Source organism: Mobula hypostoma, chromosome 7 (genome assembly GCF_963921235.1).
Source record: "Mobula hypostoma chromosome 7, sMobHyp1.1, whole genome shotgun sequence".
Taxonomy (NCBI): domain Eukaryota; kingdom Metazoa; phylum Chordata; class Chondrichthyes; order Myliobatiformes; family Myliobatidae; genus Mobula; species Mobula hypostoma.
The window spans coordinates 137,852,062-137,875,855 of record NC_086103.1 but is presented as its reverse complement, the minus strand read 5'-3'; the positions used below and the strand labels follow the sequence as shown (position 1 = coordinate 137,875,855).

Sequence of the window (23,794 nt, the reverse complement as noted above, 5' to 3'; positions counted from 1 at the left end):
AATAAATTCAATGGATTTGAGGAGCTTCCCAACAAGAAGTTTGTTGATGTGATTTCTTTTGCAGATATCAAAATGCAACCGATGGGCTTTATGCACACATTGGTATTCAACAGGCAAACAGCAACAATGCATTTGCTGGCTGAATCATGAGAACTATGAACCTCTCCTAAAGGCACCTGGAGTTGGCAGATCAGATACAAGTTCTCATCAGTTTCAATCTGTAACAAGGCTTTCCAGTAACAATATTTTACAGAAACAGAAACTACACTGGTTAACTTTCAACACATTAAAAAAAAATACTCCAGGTCGTCACCTTAAATCATGTACTGTAAGTTTCACTACTTTCAGTGACATATATTCCCTATGGAAAAATGCGTTAATTATACTGGCTGCTAATCATAACCCTTTGATCCAATTTCTGCTATTAGCTACTGCATACCGTATCTTCAGATTATACTAAAATAGGTGTCATAGACAGCACAGAGGAGTGCAGAAAAGATTCACAAAAATGTTGCCACGATTTGACGTACCGACCGATAAGGGGGAAGTTGAACTGGCGAAGTCTTTTTACATTCGGTAAAGGAGAACGAGGGTGGTATTATAGGAGAGGCATAAAAGGGGTGAATGCACAGTATTTTTCTTAGGGTTGGGAAATCAAGAATCAGGGTTGGGGCATAGGTTTAAGGTGAAAGAAGAGAGATTTAATAGGATCCTGAGGAGCATATTTTCCACCCAGAAGGTAGACTACGTATGGGCTAAGCTGCCAGAGGAAGTGTTTGAGGCAGGTATATTAACAATACAGTATTTAAAATTCACCTGGACAGATACATGGAAGATTTAAAAAAAGTATGGGCCAAATGCAGGCAAAAGGGATAAGTTCAGATGGGAATCTTGGTCGGCATGGATCAGCTGGGCTGAAGGCCTGTTTCTATGGTGTTTGACTTGATGATACCATACAAGTTGATGACATCATCATATGCTGGTAAATGACTAAAGTGTCAAGGGAGAAAACAGAACATCAGGAACAGCAGATCGACTGTCGGGGCTCTGTACTCAGCAAGTCGCACGCTCTCTCTCTCCCTCCCTCATTGGTGGGGGAAGAGTTCATTGCCAACTCATGAGTTGGGAAAAAAAGTGGCGCGACTGACTTCATCATCACAAATCAGCAAGTTGTTTTGTTATGCCTCCCCTCTCACTATGAAAGGGAACACCTCTCTGTCCCTTTGTCCCTCCATCAAACTGTCGGGGAACAATTAGTTTTGTTGTACTGCAGATCATGGCATTTCTTGGGGGCTTTGCTATTGCTTGCTTAGTGGGTGGAAGGTGCTGATGCATTTTTTTTGCTGAAGTAAGTGGGGGAGGGGTGGGTTGTTGTTTGGCTGCTGATTATGTGTGGGAAGGGTGGTGGGGCTTTGGGGTTCGAACATTTTTACTGTCGCTCATTCTTTGGGGCACTCTTCTGTTTCCATGGATGGCTGAGATCCCCAAGAATTCTCAGACAAGAACTTCATGTTGTATATAAAATGGAACTATGGACTATTGAACCATTGAGACTGACTTTCAGGTGAATTGGGGCAAGTCTTGCCAGGGCTTGATGCAGAGGCAGAGGATGTTTGCAAATGCCTCATTTTGCACAGATAATTATGATCTGCAATTTATAGACTGGAGGGATGATGGAAACAAAACCAAAGAGAGCTTTCTAAAGGCAACTGTATAGACACCTGGGGAAAATTAGTTTGAAAGATGATGGGAACACGAGAGAATGAAGCAAGTCAGATTGCCAGTGACTTGGGCCAAATGACTTATTTTGGTAACACATACGAAATGCTGGAGGAACTCAGCAGGTCTGGCAGGATCAATGGAAAGGAATAATTAGTCGATTTTTCGGGCCAAGACCCTTCATCAGGACTGGAAAGGATAAGAGAAAAAGCCAGAACAAGAGGGTGGTGGGAGGGGAAAGGGTACAAGTTGGAAGGTGATAGGTGAAGACAATGGCGGCGGGGGGGATATGGTCGGTGGAAAAGGTAAAGGGCTGAACAGGGAAGAGGAGAGAACAGCAGAGCACGGGGAGAAAGGAAAGGAGGAGGGGCACCAGGGGAGGTGAAAGGCAGGTGAGGGAAAGCATTACAGGGGGTGGGAAAAGTGGGGAATTGAAGAAGGGGAGGAGGGAAAATCACTGGGTTAACAAAATCAATGTTCATGCTGTCTGGTTGGAGGATACCCGGGCTCAATATGAGACGCTGCTCCTCCAAGCTAAGAGTGGCCTCATCATGGCTGCAGAGGAGGCCATAGCCTGTCCTTCCCCTATCATCTTCTAGATTTTACTGCTTCCCTGTCAGGAAGTGTAGAGAAGGCTTCACACAGAAGCAGAGCAGCGGACACAATTTAACGGTGAGCATTCACTTTAACAATAAACTGCAAAATAACAAGTCACGAGGGGCCACAAACTTCTTTGCCCATTCTCCAAATCTGTCCAAGTCTTTCTGCAGACTCCCAGTCTCCTCAACACTACCTACCACCCCCCCACCTAGCTTTGTATCATCTTGGCCAAAAGCCTTCTGTTCTATCAACCAAATAATTGACATAGAACGTAAAAAGAACTGCACCAGCCCTGCAGAAACTGCCAGCCAATCATTATAGGCTCCCTTTATTCTGACTCTTTGCCTCCTGCCAGTGAGCCAATCTTCTATCCGTGATAGTATCTTTCCTGCAATACCATGGGCTCTTGACTTGTTAAGCATCCTCATGTCAAAGACCTTCTAAAAATCTAAGTAAACGACATCTATTTACTTTCTCTTGTCTATCCTGCCTGTTTTTCATCAAAGAATTCCAACATATTTGTCAGGCAAGCTTTCCCCATGAGGAAACCATACTGACTTTGGCCTACTTTATCATGTGCCTCCAAGTACCCTGACACCTTATCCTTCATAATGGACTCCAACATCTTCCCAACCAGTGAAGTCAGAGTAACTAGCCTCCTAAAAAGTGCAGTAACCATTTGCAATTTTTCAATCCCCCAGAACCACTCCAGAATCTAGTGATTCCTGAAAAATTATTACTAAATTCCTCCACAATTTCTTCAGCACTTTGTTCAGAAATCTGGGGTGTAATCCATCCGGTCCGTACCTTCTGACCTTTCAGCTTCCCAAGGACCTCCTCCTTAGTAAATGCAACTACACTCAGTTCCGTCTCCTGACACTCTTGAATTTCTGGTACACTGTTAGTGTCTTCCACAGTAAAGACTGACACATAATACTTACTAAGTTCATCCACCATTTCCTTGACTCCAATGACTACCTCTCGTGTCATTTTCCAGCATGCTCACTTCTCTTTTACATTTGATATAACTGAAAAATTTTTAGCATTCTCTTCAATATTTTTGGCTAGCTTCATATTTTTTTTATATTTGTATTTATATTTGGCTTCATATTTCATCTTTTCTCTCCTTACGGATTTTTTTTAGTTGCCTTCTGTTGGTTTTTAACAGCTTCCCAATCCTCTAACTTCCTAGTAATATTTGCTACATTATATATCCTCTCCTTTGCTTTTATGCAGTTTTTGACTTCCCTTGTCACCCATGGCGGCCTTACCCTCCCTTTACAATACACGAGGCAGGACGCGTGTAAAGTAGGTGTAATCCTGAGGGATGGTGGCAGGTGAGGATGGCAAGTGACTTGGTTGATGCAATGGGTAATATGAAAGGGACCAATGAATTGGCGCGAGAGCTTGTGGGAGTCGGTACGCAGAGGCAGATATTGGGTGAATAGCTAGACATTGTTCCCAAGCCAGAGTAGTCTGGATGCTGATGGCAATTAAATTGTGGTAACCCAGGAAAGAAATGACTGGGGTGTGGAACTGACAAATCTCCAACTTGGTTTTTGAGGAGATGCTGAAGATTTAGTCCATGATGGACATGGTCTAGGGGGTCCTTGGAGAGGACGAGGATGTCAGTGAGGTAGACGAACACACACCTGTGTAGCATGTCTCATTAATGAATGAAGGCCTGCAATACAGCTGCACCGCTGGAAAGAGTGAAAGGCATCACCAAGCATTCGCGATGGCCAGTGAGTGTTATGAATGCTGTCTTCCACTCTTCCTCCTGGTGGATGCAAATCAGGTTGTGCACACTCCAGAGATCCACTTTGGGAAGATCTGGACCTCATTAAGTGTTTTGAATGTACTATCCATCAAGGGGAGAGGGTAACAGTTCTTGATGCAGATTTGGTTCATTTCACGATGAAGACACCCATTTTTCCTTTTGACAGAGAAGAATTCTGCACTGACTGGGGACTGTGATGGTCGAATGAAGCTGCGCTGAAGCGCTTTGGTGATGTAGTCATTTATGGCTTGGATCAAGAGAGAGATGACAAAGGCAATCCTGGTTCAGTCCACAGAATAGAGGTGCAAGATATACTAGGACAGAAAGTTGAGGCATCAGGTTGGGGATCCATTGAAGCATTAAGGAGGAGAGAAGGAGAGAAGGACAACTGATGACCTTGGGGAGGGGAAGTGCCTGTGAGGAGGTCAATAGCGCAGTGGTGTGGTCCGTCAATGGCCGTGAAGCAGAAGGGATGAGAGATTGGCTTGGTAGGGAGTGCACACACAGAGTCCCGTCCAGAAAGTAGCCTGCTGCACTGGAATCCACCAGAGCTTCCTGTGCATGTAGAGTCGTCGGGGTGTGGTGGTGGAGGGGTGGGGTGCGGAGGAGGCGGGGGATAAAGATAGAGATAGAGGAGAGGAGAAGAGAGAGAGGCGGGCTATGGTGCTGGAATGAGGAACAGTGGACAGCTTACCAGCTAGAAAGCCCCTTGTCTCTACCTGGTGGCACCATTCTCTCAGACGTATTAGGCATTTGTTGCATGGGTGATCAGCTGCTCCGCAGTAAGTGCACAAGTTGTTTCTCCACCGAAGTTTGCACTTTTGGCGGTTGCTAAGGGAGCATAGGTTCTGGAGGTAATGCTGATGAGGGTTCTGCAGCCGGAAATGATTCTGGGAATAGAACTAGGGTTCTGGCTAGTGATCTGGAGGGTCATTCCTCAAGGTGCATGTTAATACTGAGGGTGAGAATGATGAGGCTTTCAAGGTCAGTGGGCATCTCCCCAGTAGACATTTTGCCCTTCAAGCTCCAAAAGACCATGATGGTTATGGGCCAGCAGTGCTTCTGCATGCCAACTGCACTCCACTGAGTTCCACGGTGTAATCTAGCGAGTGTAAGCCTTGACACAGGTGAAGTATCTAATCCGCTGCTTCCCTTCTACTTCCTGGATCATCAAAAACTCGGCACCTGTCAGTGGTGAATTCCTCATATTTACCGTAGCCCGTGGTTTTATTGTCCCAGTTTGAACTTGCCCAGTCAAGAGAGAGGTGACAAAGGCAATCTTGGCTCAGTCCAGAAAATACAGAGATGGCTGCAGCCTGAGGAGCAAGATAGACTAGGACAGAAAGTTGAGGCATCAGGTTGGGTATTCATCGAAGCATTCAAGCACCAGATTCCAGAGCTCCAAGAGAGAAGGTTGACTGGCATGGGGTTGTTGTAACAAGACAAAGAGTTGATTGCACAGTGGTAAGCAAATAAAAGGTCAATGGTTTCCGACTATTTCTGGATCGTGTACCTGTGTCGGCAGATGACTTCCTTTAGGCGACCAAACTCTGCCAAGTCAATCAATGATTCACTTGTTCTGTCAGGAAATGTAGAGGAGGCTTCACCTAAATGCAGAGCAGCGGAGACGATTTAGCAATAAGCGATCACTTTAATAAGAGCTGGGTTTAAATAGGCTGCAGGGATGAACTAGAAACGAGTGGCATAACACTCCTGTTAGCTGGGTGGAGACTGAGAGGTCTGCCATACCCGTCCTTGCATCCCCTAATTCTGGCTTCTTTCCCCTTCCTTTTCAGTCCTGATGAAGGGTCTTGGCCCAAAACAATTGATCATTTGTTCCTTTCTACAGATGCGTCCTGATTTGCTGAGTTCCTCAACATGTTTTTATATGTATTTCCAACATCTGCAAATTCTCTTGTATTTGACTTATTTTGGTGCAGTAATGATTCGATGCTTCTGATATTTTACATTACCACAACCTTGGTTAACTGATGATTAACATCTGAGTGGGTGAATCCTACTTCACAATGGTGATCACATTTTAATAGTAGCTCATTGACTCTAAACACTGGAACATCCTGAGAGAAATGTGAAAGGTGCCGTGTAAAATCTGGATTTTTTTTTTCGGGGTGAAAAACAGTGAGCCATAGAAGTCATTTGGGAGCTTCACCAGCAAACTTACAATGGGAACTCCAAAGGGAATCCAGATGAATCTCTCCTTACATTGGGATTTACAACAGGTGAATCCGAACAGAGAAGTCCAGTAAGAGGACTAGGGGAAGGCATTAATGTCCAAGCGCAAGGAAATGCATTATTCAAAGAGAAGAACTTATTTTAGCAAAATCTAAGGACCTTGTGGCCACTCTGATGTGAGTGATTCAGAGCCAGATTAACAACCAAAAGCAGATAAAAGGATCAAGCTTCTGGGCCTTTGCAACGTACTAATTAGATGTCCACCCAACTTCAGAAGGGATCACTGCTGAAGGTCAATAATTGATGCAAAGCCCTCAGAACCATTAGGATCAGGTCACAAGAAATATTGGCCCAGTGTTCTCAGAAATATAAAAATATCCTGTCGGGGAGGGGAGACACTGGTACAACTGGAAACCACTGATACACTGCTGACAGCAGCTCTGTGGTGAATTTGACTGTAGTTGTATTTCCTACAATTAACAAATACTGTTCTAATACTCCCTTAAAATGGGCTATTGAATTTTCCAGAACTACTGGAAAACAGACTAATTCAACTTTAAGACACTTGACTATTAAGAAAATCCAAAAAGATGGCGGGGGGGGGAAGCATTAAGTAGTTAACTCAAAATACTAAACTCAAATTATTAGAGGATTTTAAATCAGTATTAAAAATGGAACAGAGTATTACAACATATGAAGATTTCTGTGAATCATGACTGGGCAATTGGATAATAAGTAGTCTCTGTGCATAAAGAAAATGAGAGTTTTACTGTCAATTGGGATCTGAACAATTTCATTTATTAAAAATTCCTAATCTGTAAGAAATGCAATTCTATTTCTGAATTTTATTCATTGGTATCTGACTCTAGACCTCAATTGTCCCAGTGAGATTTTCATCATCTGAAATACCTTTTGGCTTTTTTGGAATGAATGCATTAACCCGGTTCCTATCAAAACTGATATCTGAATAATTACTTTGCAATAAATGTCTGCTGGAGCTGAAGAACTCTCTCATGGCTCACAGTACATGCACAAATGGTGTAAAATGCTGACACAGCACAGAAATATACATAGAACATACTTCTCTCTACGGGCACAGAGAGATCACAGGCCCAATTTTAATTAAAGACCATAAGTTGCATCCACTTTTCATGCATAGCGATAACTGTACCTGCACCTGTGATAACTCATCTTTTTAAATCAGTACAGGATATGAATCATTTGTATTGCATAATCACCCAATTAAGAGATGCACTACATTTTCTCTTTCCTAGTTTTAAGGGTTAAAACACTTAAAGGGTTGACGGTGGATATGCAATGGCAAGCATTTAAAGATCGCATGGATGAACTACAACAATTGTTCATCCCAGTTTGGCAAAAGAATAAATCAAGGAAGGTAGTGCATCCGTGGCTGACAAGGGAAATTAGGGATAGTATCAATTCCAAAGAAGAAGCATACAAATTAGCCAGAGAAAGTGGCTCACCTGAGGACTGGGAGAAATTCAGAGTTCAGCAGAGGAGGACAAAGGGCTTAATTAGGAAAGGGAAAAAAGATTATGAGAGAAAACTGGCAGGGAACATAAAAACTGACTGTAAAAGCTTTTATAGATACGTGAAAAGAAAAAGATTGGTTAAGACAAATGTAGGTCCCCTACAGACAGAAACAGGTGAATTGATTATGGGGAGCAAGGACATGGCAGACCAATTGAATAATTACTTTGGTTCTGTCTTCACTAAGGAGGACATAAATAATCTTCCGGAAATAGTAGGGGCAGAGGGTCCAGTGAGATGGAGGAACTGAGCGAAATACATGTTAATAGGGAAGTGGTGTTAGGTAAATTGAAGGGATTAAAGGCAGATAAATCCCCAGGGCCAGATGGTCTGCATCCCAGAGTGCTTAAAGAAGTAGCCCAAGAAATAGTGGATGCATTAGTGATAATTTTTCAAAACTCTTTAGATTTTGGACTAGTTCCTGAGGATTGGAGGATGGCTAATGTAACCCCACTTTTTAAAAAAGGAGGGAGAGAGAAACCAGGGAATTATAGACCGATTAGCCTAACATCGGTGGTGGGGAAACTGCTAGAGTCAGTTATCAAAGATGTGATAACAGCACATTTGGAAAGCGGTGAAATCATCGGACAAAGTCAGCATGGATTTGTGAAAGGAAAATCATGTCTGACGAATCTCATAGAATTTTTTGAAGATGTAACTAGTAAAGTGGATAGGGGAGAACCAGTGGATGTGGTATATTTGGATTTTCAAAAGGCTTTTGACAAGGTCCCACACAGGAGATTGGTGTGTAAACTTAAAGCACACGGTATTGGGGGTAAGGTATTGATGTGGATAGAGAATTGGTTGGCAGACAGGAAGCAAAGAGTGGGAATAAACAGGACCTTTTCAGAATGGCAGGCAGTGACTAGTGGGGTACCGCAAGGCTCAGTGCTGGGACCCCAGTTGTTACCAATATATATTAATGACTTGGATGAGGGAATTAAATGCAGCATCTCCAAGTTTGCGGATGACACGAAGCTGGGCGGCAGTGTTAGCAGTGAGGAGGATGCTAAGAGGATGCAGGGTGACTTGGATAGGTTGGGTGAGTGGGCAAACTCATGGCAGATGCAATTTAATGTGGATAAATGTGAAGTTATCCACTTTGGTGGCAAAAACAGGAAAACAGATTATTATCTGAATCGTGGCCGATTAGAAAAAGGGGAGGTACAATGAGACCTGGGTGTCATTATACACCGGTCATTGAAAGTGGGCATGCAGGTACAGCAGGCGGTGAAAAAGGCGAATGGTATGCTGGCATTCATAGCAAGAGGATTCAAGTACAGGAGCAGGGAGGTACTACTGCAGTTGTGCAAGGCCTTGGTGAGACCACACCTGGAGTATTGTGTGCAGTTTTGGTCCCCTAATCTGAGGAAACACATCCTTGCCATAGAGGGAGTACAAAGAAGGTTCACCAGATTGATTCCTGGGATGGCAGGACTTTCATATGATGAAAGACTGGATGAACTGGGCTTGTACTCGTTGGAATTTAGAAGATTGAGGGGGGATCTGATTGAAACGTATAAAATCCTAAAGGGATTGGACAGGCTAGATGCAGGAAGATTGTTCCCAATGTTGGGGAAGTCCAGAACGAGGGGTCACAGTTTGAGGATAAAGGGGAAGCCTTTTAGGACCGAGATTAGGAAAAACTTCACACAGAGAGTGGTGAATCTGTGGAATTCTCTGCCACAGGAGACAGTTGAGGCCAGTTCATTGGCTATATTTAAGGGGGAGTTAGATATGGCCCTTGTGGCTAAAGGGATTGGGGGTATGGAGGGAAGGCTGGTGCAGGGTTCTGAGTTGGATGATCAGCCATGATCATTCTGAATGGCGGTGCAGGCTCAAAGGGCCAAATGGCCTACTCCTGCACCTATTTTTTATGTTTCTATGTTTCTAAGCATATATTGCTCATATATTCTACCTGGACTTTCTACACTGTTTAGAGGTGGCTCTAGAAATTTGCTCATGAAACGTTTTAATCATATGCCATTGGATGGTATGGTTCTCATCACATGACTTTGAAAAATGCTACTGCATCTGCCATTTATTTTTCTCATGGCTTTGTGCTAACAGCTGTAATGTGTTCCGTGAACGAGGAAGCAACTCTTTGGCAAGAAAAGGGGGAAAACCTTCCATGGGTAAGATGGGAACACTGAGGCAAAAGGACAATATATAGAACTTTGATTCTATCAGTAACTAAGGGCAGCTCACTGAAGATGCACTAGTAGCAATGTGGAGAATGTGCTGAGCCACCTCTGCTCCATCTGCCAAAAGCAGAATTTCCTGGTGGCCAAACATTTTAATTCCTATCCCCACTCCCATTTAGACATTTTGGTTCGTAGCCTCCTCTTCTGCCAAGATGAGGCTTCTCGCAGGGTGGGGGAGAGGAACATCTCACATTCTGTGTAGGTAGCCTCCAACTTGATGGCATGACATAGACTTCTCCTTCTGACAAAAAAAACACTCTCCCTTCTCTTTCCTTCTATTCCCGACTCTGGTCTCTTACCTCTTCTCCTCACCTCCGCTTGGTGCCCCACCATCTTCCCTTTCTCCCATGGTCCACTCCCCTTTCCTATCAGATTCCTTCTTTTCCACCTTTTACCTTTTCCACCCACCTGGCTTCACCGGTCACCTTCTAGCTGGTCCTCCTTCCTCTCCCCCCATGGTTTTATTTTGGCATCTTCACCCTTTCTTTCCAGTCCTGAAGAAGGATCTTGGCCTGAAACCTCGACTGTTTATTCACTTTCATAGACGTTGCCTGACCTGTTGAGTTCCTCCAGCACTCTGTACGTGTTGTTAATGTGACGACTAACAGTGAAATACATCATTGTGTCAACAACCAACACAGTCTGCTGATGTGCTGGAGGCGTACTGCAAGTCCAAGTCTTGCCGTGGTTCCAGTGCCAACATGGCATGCCCACATTTACTTTAGTCTTTTGGAATTTGAGGGGAAACCAGAGCACCCGGAGGAAACCCACATGATCACAGGGAAAACGTTAAAAACTCCTTGCAGAAACCATGGCCAGAATTCCTCTGAACTCGTATGTTAACAGTGTAACCAGCCCTGTTACTCTTATCTACCCGATGCACCCAATATGCCTTTGTATTTCTTCTTTTCAAATGTTTCTTCCATTTCTTCTGATATATATCTTATTTATCTCGATTCTCAAGACAGTTGCCCACTCTTTAGTGACCCTTGATTTCATACATCTCTCACAATTTCAGATCTGCCCCCCAGTTATAAACCGCAAATTTCATAGTCTCCCTTATTACAAATGCCAGCAATTCCGAAGCCTTCTAATTCCCAACCTACCCTCCACCTGGGCCAAACACAGTGATGGCTCTTTCAGGCAGAGACATAACTAATACTGTGGAATTAAGAGCAATCCCTTGCAATCTTAAAGGGCTAGGGTGGGAGAAGAAATAGAGCGATTTCCAGAACAGACTGGGCGAGAATTACATCTAGCTGATCTTGTTCATGCTTTCCCAAAAAGCTTCTCTATCATTGCATTTAGAATTTCCATCTCATTTCTGTTAGAAAATTATTATAAACCCTTGTCCGGGACTGACAGACGTGAAAAAAAAGGAACATCAAAGAGAAGCAGAGGTAGTACAGGCATCAGGCATGACACTGAATCATGTCCATTCCCTTGTCCAAATGTCATTGCCAATCAACCCCACTTCCCTTTAAAACATGGGGAAGTCTCGTTCGTGCATGCAAACATTGTGGAAGATTTAAGATGATAGGAAATATAAGAGGCTGAATTATTGGAGGTAAATATATATCATAATTAGAATGCAGCTTGATATATATTTACAACCTTTTAAACGTTGAGTTAATTTTTAATGTGCTCGTGAGTTTTAACAAGACTGGGTTGCAGGTTGTTAAAGACTAATAATTTCTGCACTGTTCCATTTTCTTTTCGATTATTTAGCAACTGACACTGACAAAAGCTTTATTTTTGCAACCTCTGCACCACTGATAAGTTAAATAAGCTGCTCTGTGAGCAGTTTCCCTTCTTACAAATTACTACTGGTTTGGGTAACTAAACTCACTAGTTTCATGATAAGGATCTGGATCGACTAAAAGCTAATGAGTTGGGAAGTCTCTTTATATTGTTTGCTTGGTTAGGCTGGTGGCATTCATCCTTCGGAATCTTACAAAGTCACCTTTCAGGCATTGCTGTTAAACCTTAGATTCAGTGCTTGTTTCAGTAGACAGAAAGAACCCGCTTGCCTCTATTAGCCGTCTCCTCGTCAATGTTCTTCCCTCAGCCAACAATGAAAATCAATTACTTGAAGTGTTTTATCCTTTACAGTACTTTTCTACATATAGTGACATTGAAATTTTCCGATATGATGACAGTATCACACTTTGACATGACAACCAAATGCTGTTACCTTGCACTTCTGAAAAACGGATCCTCGAATGAGAATGCCTCTGGAAAACTTGCTACAGTTTGTCTATCACTAATCGCTCCTCAACTGAGGAGACATTTAATAGTCAACCACATTACGGGTCTGGACCGGATGAGGATGTTAGATTTCCTCCCCTGAAGGAAATTAATGAACCAAATGATTTTGACACATTCCATTTATTACATAACTACTGTAACTGACTTTAACTATTTGTTAAGTTCTTGATTTAATTAATCACTTAAGAAGCTGAAATCTTTCAATATGTGCAGCAGGATGTTGGAAATCTTTTACCAGTCTGTTGAAGCAAGTGCAGTCTTCTTTACTGCTCCCTCAACATAAAGCAGCATCGGTGCTGGTGATGCAAAAAAAGACTAAATCAACTTATTAGAAAAGCTGGATCTGTCCTTGGCTACAATCTGGACTCTTTTGAGTTAGTGGTGGAGAGGAGATCACTAAACAAACTGTTATCCATTATGGGCCAATCAGGCACATCCTCTCCATGACCTACTGAATAAGCAGTGGAGCAGCCTTTCAAACAACCTCATTTAGCTCCGCTGTCACAAGAATCGTCACAGAAAATCTTTCCTACCAAATGCATTATGCATATACAATTCATCTCTGTGTGCCAGAACACATCATAGTACAATAGTCTCTGATTTATTATTTTGCACATTATTGCACATTGGTACATTATTGTGTATATTATCAGTCTGTATTTTATTGTCAGCTAAGTCTGCACACTGCTAAGTGTGTTTTTAAATGTTGGTGCTGTAATGAAAGAATTTCCCCCTCGGAATCAATAAAGTATTTATTATTATCATTATTATTAAATCCTCAGCTGCTGTGGTGGGTCTTGAACCCATGACTGGAACATTGCTTTAGTGCTTTGGTTGTTTCAAACTTCAAAATAAATTTATTATCAAAGTACATGTATGTTACCATATAGTACTGAAATTCATTTTCTTGTGGGCACTAACAGTAAAAACAAATAAACACAATATCAGTGAAAAACTGCACACAAAGATGGACAAACAACTAATGTGCAAAAGACAACAAACAGCATAAATACAAAATGAGAAAAAACATAATAATAAATAAATAAGCAATAAATATCGAGAACATGAGTTGTAAAGTTCTTGTAAGTGAGTCGATAGGTTATGGAATCAGTTCTTCTCACTGCTGTAATCAGGAAGGAGGTACAGGAGCCTCAGGTCCCACACCACCAGGTGGGTTGGGGTGAGTGAAGTTGAGTGAAGTTATCACCTCTGGTTCAAGAGCCTGATGGCTGAGGAAGACAATTGTTCTTGGACCTAGTGGTGTGGGACCTGAGGCTCCTGTACATCCTTCCTGATGATAGCAGTGAGAAGAAAGCATGGCTTGGATGGTGGAGGTCTTTGGTGATGGATGCTGTTTTCCAGTATTAGTGCTCCTTATAGACCAGCTCATTGATGGGGAGAGCTTTACCCGTGATGTACTGGGCCATATCCATTACTTTTTGTAGGGTTTTCCATACCAAGCCATGATGCAACAGATCAGTATACTCTCCACATATCTACAGAAGTTTGACAAAGTTTTAGATAGATAGATAGATAGATAGATATACTTTATTGATTCCAAGGGAAATTGGGTTTCGTTACAGCCGCACCAACCAAGAATAGAGCATAAATATAGCGATACAAAAACCACAAACAATCAAACAACAGAATGCGAACTATGCCAGATGGAAAATAAGTCCAGGACCAGACTATTGGCTCAGGGTGTCTGACCCTCCACGGGAGGAGCTGCAAGTTCGATGGCCACAGGCAGGAACGACCTCCCGTGCCGCCCAGTGTTGTGTTTAGGTGGAATGTGGCCAAAGTCCAACAGTAAAAAGTTCAGTATCCGGTCTACAAACACGTTCCTCGATCATAATATGATCCGGACTGCACCATCTGTTGTTAACCAGAACAGTAAGCACCCAACTCCTTGACGCTTACCGCTCTCAGTGCACTTCCGGTCAGCTGAAACGGTCTGGAAGCCGTCCATGGAGAAGTTTTGATTGGGTATGTCCTCCTGCAGCCCCGTTCCAGTAAAACACATAACACTGCACTCCCAAAATGTTCTCTGACGCCTGGCTAGCGCCGTGAACTCGTCCATTTTATTACCCACCAAACTCCTCTTCTCCATAAATCTCTGTTGTCTCCACCCGGTCCTCTTTCCTTGACTTTGTGATCCCCCTCTGCATCCTCTGTGTGTTTTCCTCCAGATTTCAGCCGGGGTGTCCGCTGCCCTGCTTGCTAAACCGGCCGGCATTAGCGCAAGCAGCTGGTCCCTGGAATGAACAATGTGACCATGCTTCTGTCCGGTGTGTCGGGATGTAACTATTTCCAGCGCTAAAAACCCAAATAAAACTCTCTCTACCAGCATGTTAGAGAGGGTGCAGCTTCGACGTGTTACCGTGAAAAAAAAATACAAAAAATAACGTAAGTTAAAAAGTAAGAGGAAAAAGTAAGAATACTGATCGGGAACGGCTGTCACAGGCTGCATGCGCACTAAATGACACACTGAACCTTCGTAAACTTCTAAGAAAGTAGAGGCGCTGCTTTGAAATGGACTTATATGCTGCACCCAGGACAGATGTCCGGTAACTTCACCAGCTTAGCATATCTGAAGAAAATCAGCCCCCTCTTGTAAATTTACTTTTCTAATAAATTGTACCCAACACAACCAGAACTTTATCTTTCTTAAGTGAACAAGAAAACTATATTTTCACATCTTTTAGACAAAATTAGGTCAGATGAAATCAGAAGAGCTGCATGGAGATTGCTAGGTTCAATTATCAATGAATTATGCCAAAGGATGGTTACAGTTTTTGTTCACCAGGTATATCTTCCACCTATAAAAGGTGTAAAACAGCTACTGTGAAGTCCAGGACTCAATCCACCATATTGGGTATTACAGAAAAGTAATAGGAAATCTCCCAGTGAAAATGCATCACATGTACAACTTTTGCTGAATGTGCTGTATGCTAGGCTTTAGCCCTAGGTTCACCCTAGATACCTATTTCATGGGTTATGCATGCAGACAAGCATAAATTGCCAATGATCTAATCCTTGATTCCTATGGAAAAGGAAGCAATTGGACCATACATCTATTCACTCAGTTTTTTGTGAATTCAACCATAGTCAAGCATTGCTGCATCTTCCCATATAAAGGAATGAGATTGACTTTTTTGTCTTGCTTACTCAAGCAGTGAGGTAGTGGTGCAGTTTTCTTCCAGCCTATAGAAACTAATCAGTCAATATTCTGTTGAAATGCAAGATGACTATGTTCGTTTGGCACTTGCTGCCTAAAGTCATTTCATTAAATTTTTTTCACGCAAGGCGACTTGCACGTCAACAGTGTTGTTAAGATTTGAAGACAGTGCCCAGAGGTGAAAGGAAATTGTGTCAGTCCACTCCCAAGGACTATTCACAGGTGAGGGCTCGATAATGAGATAAAGTTCAATGTTACCACTTAAGATTCATATTCATGTTCAGATTCAGATTTATATATCACATGTACATTGCAACATACAGTGAAATATATCATTTGCATTAACAACCAGCACAACTTAGCGTGTGCTGAGGGCAGCCTGCAAGTGTCGCCATACCCTCCAGCACCAACACAGCACAGTCATCATGTTCACAGAATACACAAGCAATAACAACAGCATAAAGCCACCCCTTACTTCCCTCATACCCCTGTGCACACACAGACATTAAGAGGCTACAATCTATTTGTGCTTGTCATGTTCTTCTAAAAAATAGAACAATACTACTTTTCCCCTATTTTATAATTCTCCTCGGATGAATATGCAGATAAATAAAAACTTTGCTCATTATGAAGAAGTGCAGTTTTGCAACAGAACCCAAGAAAGAGCAGAATAAATTGCCAGTGTCATCCCATCCTGACCTATTTGCTCCATTGACCCTGGTAGCGTCTCACCTGTATACTCTGCAGTGAACATGGAGAAACATAACAAGCAGGGGAGTGTAAACTCCTGCCAGCTCCTCCAGCCTGCGCTATCATTTAAATCTCTGTGGCCACAGCACCATTTTGCCATTCTATTGCCATAAGCCTCGACTCTTTAGTAGCACAAGTGTTTGTCAATCTCTGCAATGGATCCACCTCCACTCCTATGTGGGGTAGAGATTTCTAATAAGTCATAAAACTCAGAGAAGAAATTCTTCCTCAGCCCTTTCCTAATTGGAGTACCACTTATGTTGAAATGGTCCTTCCTGGTTCTGAATATCTCCATGAGGGGAAACATGCCCCTAGCCTGTGAATGCTTCAGTTTTTTCTATACAGCATCAACTTTAGCTCTTCCAAAAGTATTAGCCCAACCACTCAACCTTCCTTCATATGTCAGGTATATCCTTGTCAGCCTTCTCTGAACTGTCTCCAATACATGTATGGCTTTGCTTAAATTTGGACTTCAAAATGGTACGTGATGTTCACCAGCACCCTGTAAGGTTGTGTCAGAACTCCCCTCCTTATCCCTTGCAATAAGGCCAGTATTCCATTAGCCTTGCTGCATCTGCAAACTCACTTTTTGTTTGCAAGTTCCCATTGTACCACATTGATTTATAGATTAGCTTCATCTGAATGATTAATTACTTTTTCTTTCTTCTTTTCAAAATGGATAATTTCACATTTTTCCACATTATATCCCAGCATTATGACAACTTCTTGTCCGCTCTTTTTTACTTTTGCAGTCTTTGTACATCATTCTCACAGCCTGCTAGCTCATCTATTGCTATATCATCAGCAATGGTCCCTTCATCCAAATCATTAATATAGCTGTAGTATCATATAGAGCAACACAGCAGTACAATAACCTCATAGGTCCAGGTTCAATCCTGATCTTCACACCATTTATGAGGAGCTTGCACATTCTCCTGACATTCCATGATTTTGCTTCGGGTGATTTAGTTTCCTCCTACATCCCAAAAATGAGCTCATGGTAAGTTCATTGGTTACTGCAAGTTACTCCTAATGTCAACAATGACAGTGGAATCAGGATGGGGTTCTCTGTTTCTCTGCCTTTTACCCTGCTAATTTGTCCAGCACTTCCACCCACCCCCCCCCCCCAACTTATGGTACCACAATCATCTAAGGTGATCCTAAATAATTATTTAGAACCACTATTGTTTCTCTATTTTCCCAGCACATCCTCTCAGGGACCAATGTTTACTTTAGCTTCTCGCTTCCTTTTTACATGCTTGGAGAAGCTCTTTCCCCTTTTACATTATTCGGTAATCTACTCTCATATTTTATCATTAACTCCCCTTTGTGAGTTTTGAAATTTTTCCCAGTACTCAAACCTACAACTAATCTTCACTACATTATATGCTTATCTTCAATTTGATCCTATTCTTAATGTCCTAGATTATTTTTCTCCTCACTGGAATACATCTTTACTGAGTTCCATACAAGTATCTGCTTATCTACAATCTTTCCTTTTGATATATTTTTCCAACCTACATTAATTAATTCTGCTCTGATACCATTGTAATGTCTTTATATGAGCTTCGTACATTAGCTTCAGACTGCAAGTCAATCACTCTGCAATGGATACTCTCGCCTTTGAATACTCCATGTTCCCTTTCCTACTGCTGACTCAAGACCACTGCTAGCAACAACTGAAAACAGTAATTCTATTTGGTTGATAGTACAGCAATTTGGGGAAAAAAAGACTTAAGTGGGAACAATTGGTCAATACAGGATCATCACTGCTACTCATTGAGGACCGATTGAACAGAAATTGGCTGATTGAAAAGAAAACTACAAAATTGCTTCTTCACACCGTTTTTCAAGGTATCATGAGTTTCACAAACTATGGGAAGTGCACTACGGAGAACAGGTGGATTACTTTACAATTCTATTTTAACTTTAGTTCAATAAAGGTACCTGAAATTCAAAAGTGTGAGTAAAATTTAGAAAACAATTTTGCCTGGGAATTACGTGGCCAACAATGTATACCAATGGCATTCCCAGTGTGCCACTCGGAGGCTCTAAACCATTTAAAGATACAGGACAATGGTTACCATATCAGTAGAATATCAACATGGTAAATGCTAAACCACAGATATTTTGGGCCATTGCTGCTTTACGAAAGGTTATAATTGTACCTTCAGTTGAGCGTTGTCTGTTCCAGGAAACTCCCTCTGATCCAGCTTCTTCCAGCGTTGCATGAATTTGGTAACAACGGGTCTACTGTAATCCACGATTTGGAATCCTGTTACATTTGCTCCTCCGTGCATAAATCTATCCAATGGGATATCCTTGAATCCCTGTAATTATGATAGGAACCATTATGTAAGACGTTCTTACTCATCTGCCCACATTAACTAATGGAGTATTCTAAGATTTCCTTGGTTTTTCTGGGATAAAAGGCTGAAATGTATGTATCCCTTGCTGGCAATTTGGAGGAGAATCAGCAGCAACACCCCTTTTCAGATTGTCATGAGACTCAATCCCAAGTTCTGGGATGAAGCTTTATCATGCTGGGCTGGGGATCTGGATAAATTTCTCATCTGGCCCCTCAGCTACAGTATATGCCAGCTGGAGTTCCTCTGTTTACTTGAATGAGGTAGGTGTCATGGAAATGAATTGTAAGTTTAACTTAATTTATTTTAATTAATATTAACCATCTAATTAAATATTAAAGGCTGTATAAATATTAAAAGACTCTAAATATACACCAGGAAATTATAGGCCAGTGAGCCTGACATCAGTTTTGGGAAAGTTATTGGAAGGTATTCTCAGGGACTGGATATATTTGGATAGACATGGACTGATTAAGGACAGTCAGTGTGACTTTGTGCGTGGTAGGTCATGTCTAACCAATCTTATAGAGTTTTCCAAGGAAGTTACCAGGAAAGTGGATGAAGGCAAGGCAGTGGATGTTGTCTACATGAACTTCAGCAAGGCATTTTTGGCAAGCTCCCACATGGGAGGTTGATCATAAAGGCTTAGTTGCTCGGCATTCAAGATGAGGTAGTAAATTGGATTCGACATTGGCTTGGATTAGGCACTAGAGTCCCGAAGAGGATCGAGAACACAAGCTGATTCATGGAAAAGACCAGAAGTGGGGCATGGGGTCATGAAGGACTCCATTTCGAAGCAACGAGGAAGATTGAAGCATTGACGCAAATGTGGATCGGGGTTCAGTGATCGCTACTGGGGCGACGATGGTCAGCAGCTGGATTGGGCGCATTCGGGCCCAGCATGGCATTCACTTTCCATGGAAGGACAGAATTTGTGTGGCTGCTCTTCTTAAAGTGCTGACGGGAAGATGTTTTCGATATTCTGAGATTCATATGATTATTGGACTGTATTTTATATTGGTCTCCTTCAGTTTTTTGGTGCTTTCTTCCTGGTTGTGGCTGATTGACGGGTGGGTTAGTTTTTGTGTATGGGGGGGTCGGGGGTTTTGATGCTATTGTCGTTGTTTTTTTCTGCAAGTGAGGGAGTCATGGATTTGATGTCATCCTTGCTGTTAGTTTTCTGCGGGGGAGGGAGTTGGGGATTTGATGCTATTGTCGCTGCCTTCTGCAGGGGAGGGAGTCGGGGATTTTAAGTTATTGCTGCTGTATTTTTCTCTGCCAGGAGGGTTGGGGGATTTGATGCCATTGTCGCTTTTGTTTTATTTTGCGGGGGTGGGGAGTTTTGGGCTTGAGAGTTTTGTTTCTTTTTCTTTTTCACGTGGCGGGAATTAATATCTTTTCTTTCAACAAATCCCATGGTCTTTCTGTATTTCATGGCTATCTGGAGAAGACGAATATCAAAGTTGTATCGTACATGCATACTTTGACAATAAAATGAACCTTTGAATCTTTGTGGCAAAAGCCAGAGAGAGGTAGTAGATGGTTACCTCGCTGACTAGTGTGACTAGTGGTGTGCTGCAGAGAACGGTGCTGGGTCCATTGTTACTTTTTTGGGAAAAACTGAAACATTTGGTAGTTCTAGCCTTATATGATGAAGAAGAATCAATATTGAGGATCTGAATCTGCTTCTACAAAAGGCTTGATGAAGCCAGGTCTGAATGAAAGTTTACTGAGCTGGATCATGGTCAACTGGCCAACGTCATCTGCTTGTCTCCCATGTGGAGACAAGCAGATGTTGTTGTTTGTCATTTGGATGATAATATGGTTAACTGGATCAGCAAATTTGTGGAAGACACCGAGATTGGGGGTGTAGTGACAGTGAGGAAGGCTATCATGGCTTGCAGAGGGATCTGCATTAGCTGGACAAATGGGCTGAAAAACGGCAAATGGAATTTATTATGGACAAGTGCAAGGTTTTGCAATTCAGTAGGACCAACTAGGGTGGGTCTTATGCAGTGAATGATAGGACACTGAGGAGTGTGGTAGAACAAAGTGATCTGGGAATACAGGTCCATAATTCATTGAAAGTGGCGTCACAGATAGATAGGGTCATAAAGAAAGCTTTTGGCTTTTATAAATCAATGAACTGAGTATAGGAGATTCAATGTTATGCTGAAGTTGTATAAGATGCTGGCGAGATGTAATTTGGAGTATTATGTGCAGTTTTGGTTACCTACCTCCAGGAAAGATGCAAACAAGGTTGAAAGAGTACAGAGAAAATTTACAAGGATGTTGCCGGGTCAGGAGGAACTGAGCTATAGGGAAAGATTGAATAGATTAGCACTTTATTCCTTAGAATATAAAAGATTGATAGGAGATATGATAGAGGTAAATACAATTATGAGAGGTTATAGATAGGGTAAATGCAAGCAGGCTTTTTAACACTGAGATTGTGTGGAGACTACAACCAGAGGTCACGGCTTAAGGGTGAATGGTGAAAAAATCAAGGGGAACATGAGGAGAAACTTCTTCACTCAGAGTATAGTGAGAGTGTGGAATCAGCTGTCAGCACAAGTGATACATGCGAGCTCGATTTCAACGTTTACGAGAAGTTTGATAGGTACATGGATGGAAGGGATATGGAAGGCTATGGTCCCGGTGCAGGTTGATTGGAGTAGATAGTTTAGATGTTTTTGGCATTGTCTCGATGGGCCGAAGGGCCTGTTTCTGTGCTGTACTTCTCTATGAGTCCATGACCCTATGACTGTATTAGATAATTATGTTAATTAAATATACTATTTCTTACTTTCTAAAAGTTAAATATCTTAATTATTATTTAATATGTCTGACTATCAAGGGAGTTTAGTAAGGGTTGACAAAACTACTGCAGCATGATCTGTTCAAAGGTGTTGAGGTGGTTGGGGTGGGGCTTTAAGGTTTGCTGTCTGAGACCTGTTTTGCTGCTTGTGATCTGATCCAGCCACAAGAGCAGGGTCTCCAGCTCATCTAGATTTGCCTGAGTATAGAAGATTACTGTGGCTGCAAGGACCACATGGGAGATAAGCAGATGACGTTGGCCAGTTGACCATAATCAAGCTCAGTAAACTTTCATTCAGACCTGGCTTCGTTGAGCCTTTTGTAGAAGTATTTACAGATCCTTAACATTGATTCTTCTTCATCATATAAGGCTAGAACTGTCAAATGTTTCAGTTTTACCCACAGAAATAACGCAGAGAGCCTTTGGATTCAATCTGTCAATCAACAGACTCACGAACAGCAATAATTCACCAGATAGCTCTCAGGAATAGCAAAAGAAATTAACAGTATTCTCTTCTCCCATCCTATGTGCATTGCGTGCATTGGTTGTCGGTGTGCAAAGGTCCCAAATGAAAGTAGATCAATAGGGGTACAGGACAAGTCTGAATAAATGATCTCTTTAGTCTGTGGAGCTATTGCGAGATTAAAATCATCCTTGACCTAAGCGGGCCAAGTAAGAGCAAGCATGAAAAATGGGGACTTTCCACGTGACCCAAGAGCTGCAGGTGTGGTGCGACACAGCCCATGCTTCACCTGCCGGAGAACAGAGCTTGGTGGAAGGTATTGCTGGCACCAACTGACCAGCATTGAAATGTGGTAATTACCGGAGAGAAGTGTGAACTTGTTTGATTGCCACGAAGGAAGAAAACATTAAATAATTCAACACAGTGAGCTATTGGGAAAACATGTACTGCATCATGGTAGTTGCTTCAGAACAGCAAGAGGCGACCCAGAACCTGATTCTACCTCCTTCTTCAGTACTCTGCTTTTCTATTTAAATACATGAAGCAACTATGTTTTTGAAGTGAACTTATCTAACCCATACAATTTTAAAAGTGTTTATCTCATCGTGACTTTATTACTCTAGAGAAAAAGGGGCAAGTATTTTGAATTGCTTCTTACATATTCTGGTGTTAATGTGCAGTATGGTCATTCTTTTTGGAATGAAAAGTCTTTCTCTAATTGGGCATTCATAGTTAACTCTATAAATATAACTCCATCAGTGACTAATAAAATCTTATTAATACCTATTTATTCTGGTACTGCTTTTAAAAAAGTTATTCATTAGATATTTCCCTTGTCAATGCAAGCGCTCATTAGCTTTCTCAGTTTGACTTTTGAACTTGGTGTCCCATTGAGACATTCCAGGGGACAGGCTAGATTATTGCTGTAGCTCTGGAGTCACATGTAAGCAAGACTGGGGAAGAACAGTAGGCTGCTTTCCCTAGAGGACATTATGGAATCAGGTTTTTTTTTAAATGTCAATCCAGTATTTTGATGCTGACCATTCCTGAAAATAGATTTTTTTAACATTCTGAAATTGATCCAATTTAATTGAATTTAAATTTACCAGTCACTTTGGTGGTACCTGAGCTCAATTTTTTGGATTATCAGCCTGCTCCTTGGATTGATACTCTATTAATCACTATATTCCCATTATATACTTAAAATGCTAATAAGGTATTGGCTTTATGCGTGAACTCTTTCGTGAAGCCTTACATTTTTCAGGGAACTTTGTACGTATATGAAACATTGCCACATTTGTCCTTCTGCATCCTGTAATTTTCTATTATATGTATTTCTCCTTTCCTCACTGTTCTTCTACAATGTAATGCCAAATATTTATTTATAGCTGGGCCATGTCAAAACCACAGCTTTAGCTGTTTGGCAATCTCCCTTCAACTACTCCAGCAGGAAATTGACTGTTGCCACAAAAGGAGGAAATCATAAACCAAACTTTATTGAGACTGAACTTTTAAGATGAAGGTAGAAGATACTGCTACTGAATAGGTAGGTAATAATCCAGTGCTCACCAAGTTCGCTAGGATGTAATGGTATCCTCTGACGTGTTTACCGACACTTACAATCTAAACAGAAAGAAAATGTGCACAGACATTATTTATCAGCATGGAGTAACACAATTCAATATATAATACTAGTAACCGCTAAACCAGAATGCTTGAAGTTATGAATGAAGGCTGTCCTGATATTTGGTGTTTCATTTTGGGAAGTGGAATTTCAATTTGGGATTGAGCTCCCTATTCCATGGGAATCTTATTTCAGGCTGAAAGTTGAAGGAGAATCTTCCAGATCCCCACTACATCCCAGTAGCTGGCAGGGGCTATTCCCAATTGTATCATTTCCAAGA

General features: G+C 41.8%; 1 protein-coding gene across 5 annotated transcripts in view; it reads right to left on the bottom strand.

Moving 5' to 3' along the window:
* Positions 1 to 23,794, bottom strand: part of LOC134349571 (glutamate receptor 4) — a 244,598-nt gene that overhangs the window by 118,634 nt on the left and 102,170 nt on the right. For all 5 annotated transcript variants that reach the window (XM_063054098.1, XM_063054099.1, XM_063054100.1 and 2 more), the window contains exons 5-6: positions 23,460 to 23,513; positions 18,412 to 18,573 (exon numbers count right to left, since the gene is read on the bottom strand). In XM_063054098.1, coding sequence (XP_062910168.1) covers positions 18,412 to 18,573; positions 23,460 to 23,513 — 216 coding nt within the window. The remainder of the gene's footprint in view (positions 1 to 18,411; positions 18,574 to 23,459; positions 23,514 to 23,794) is intronic.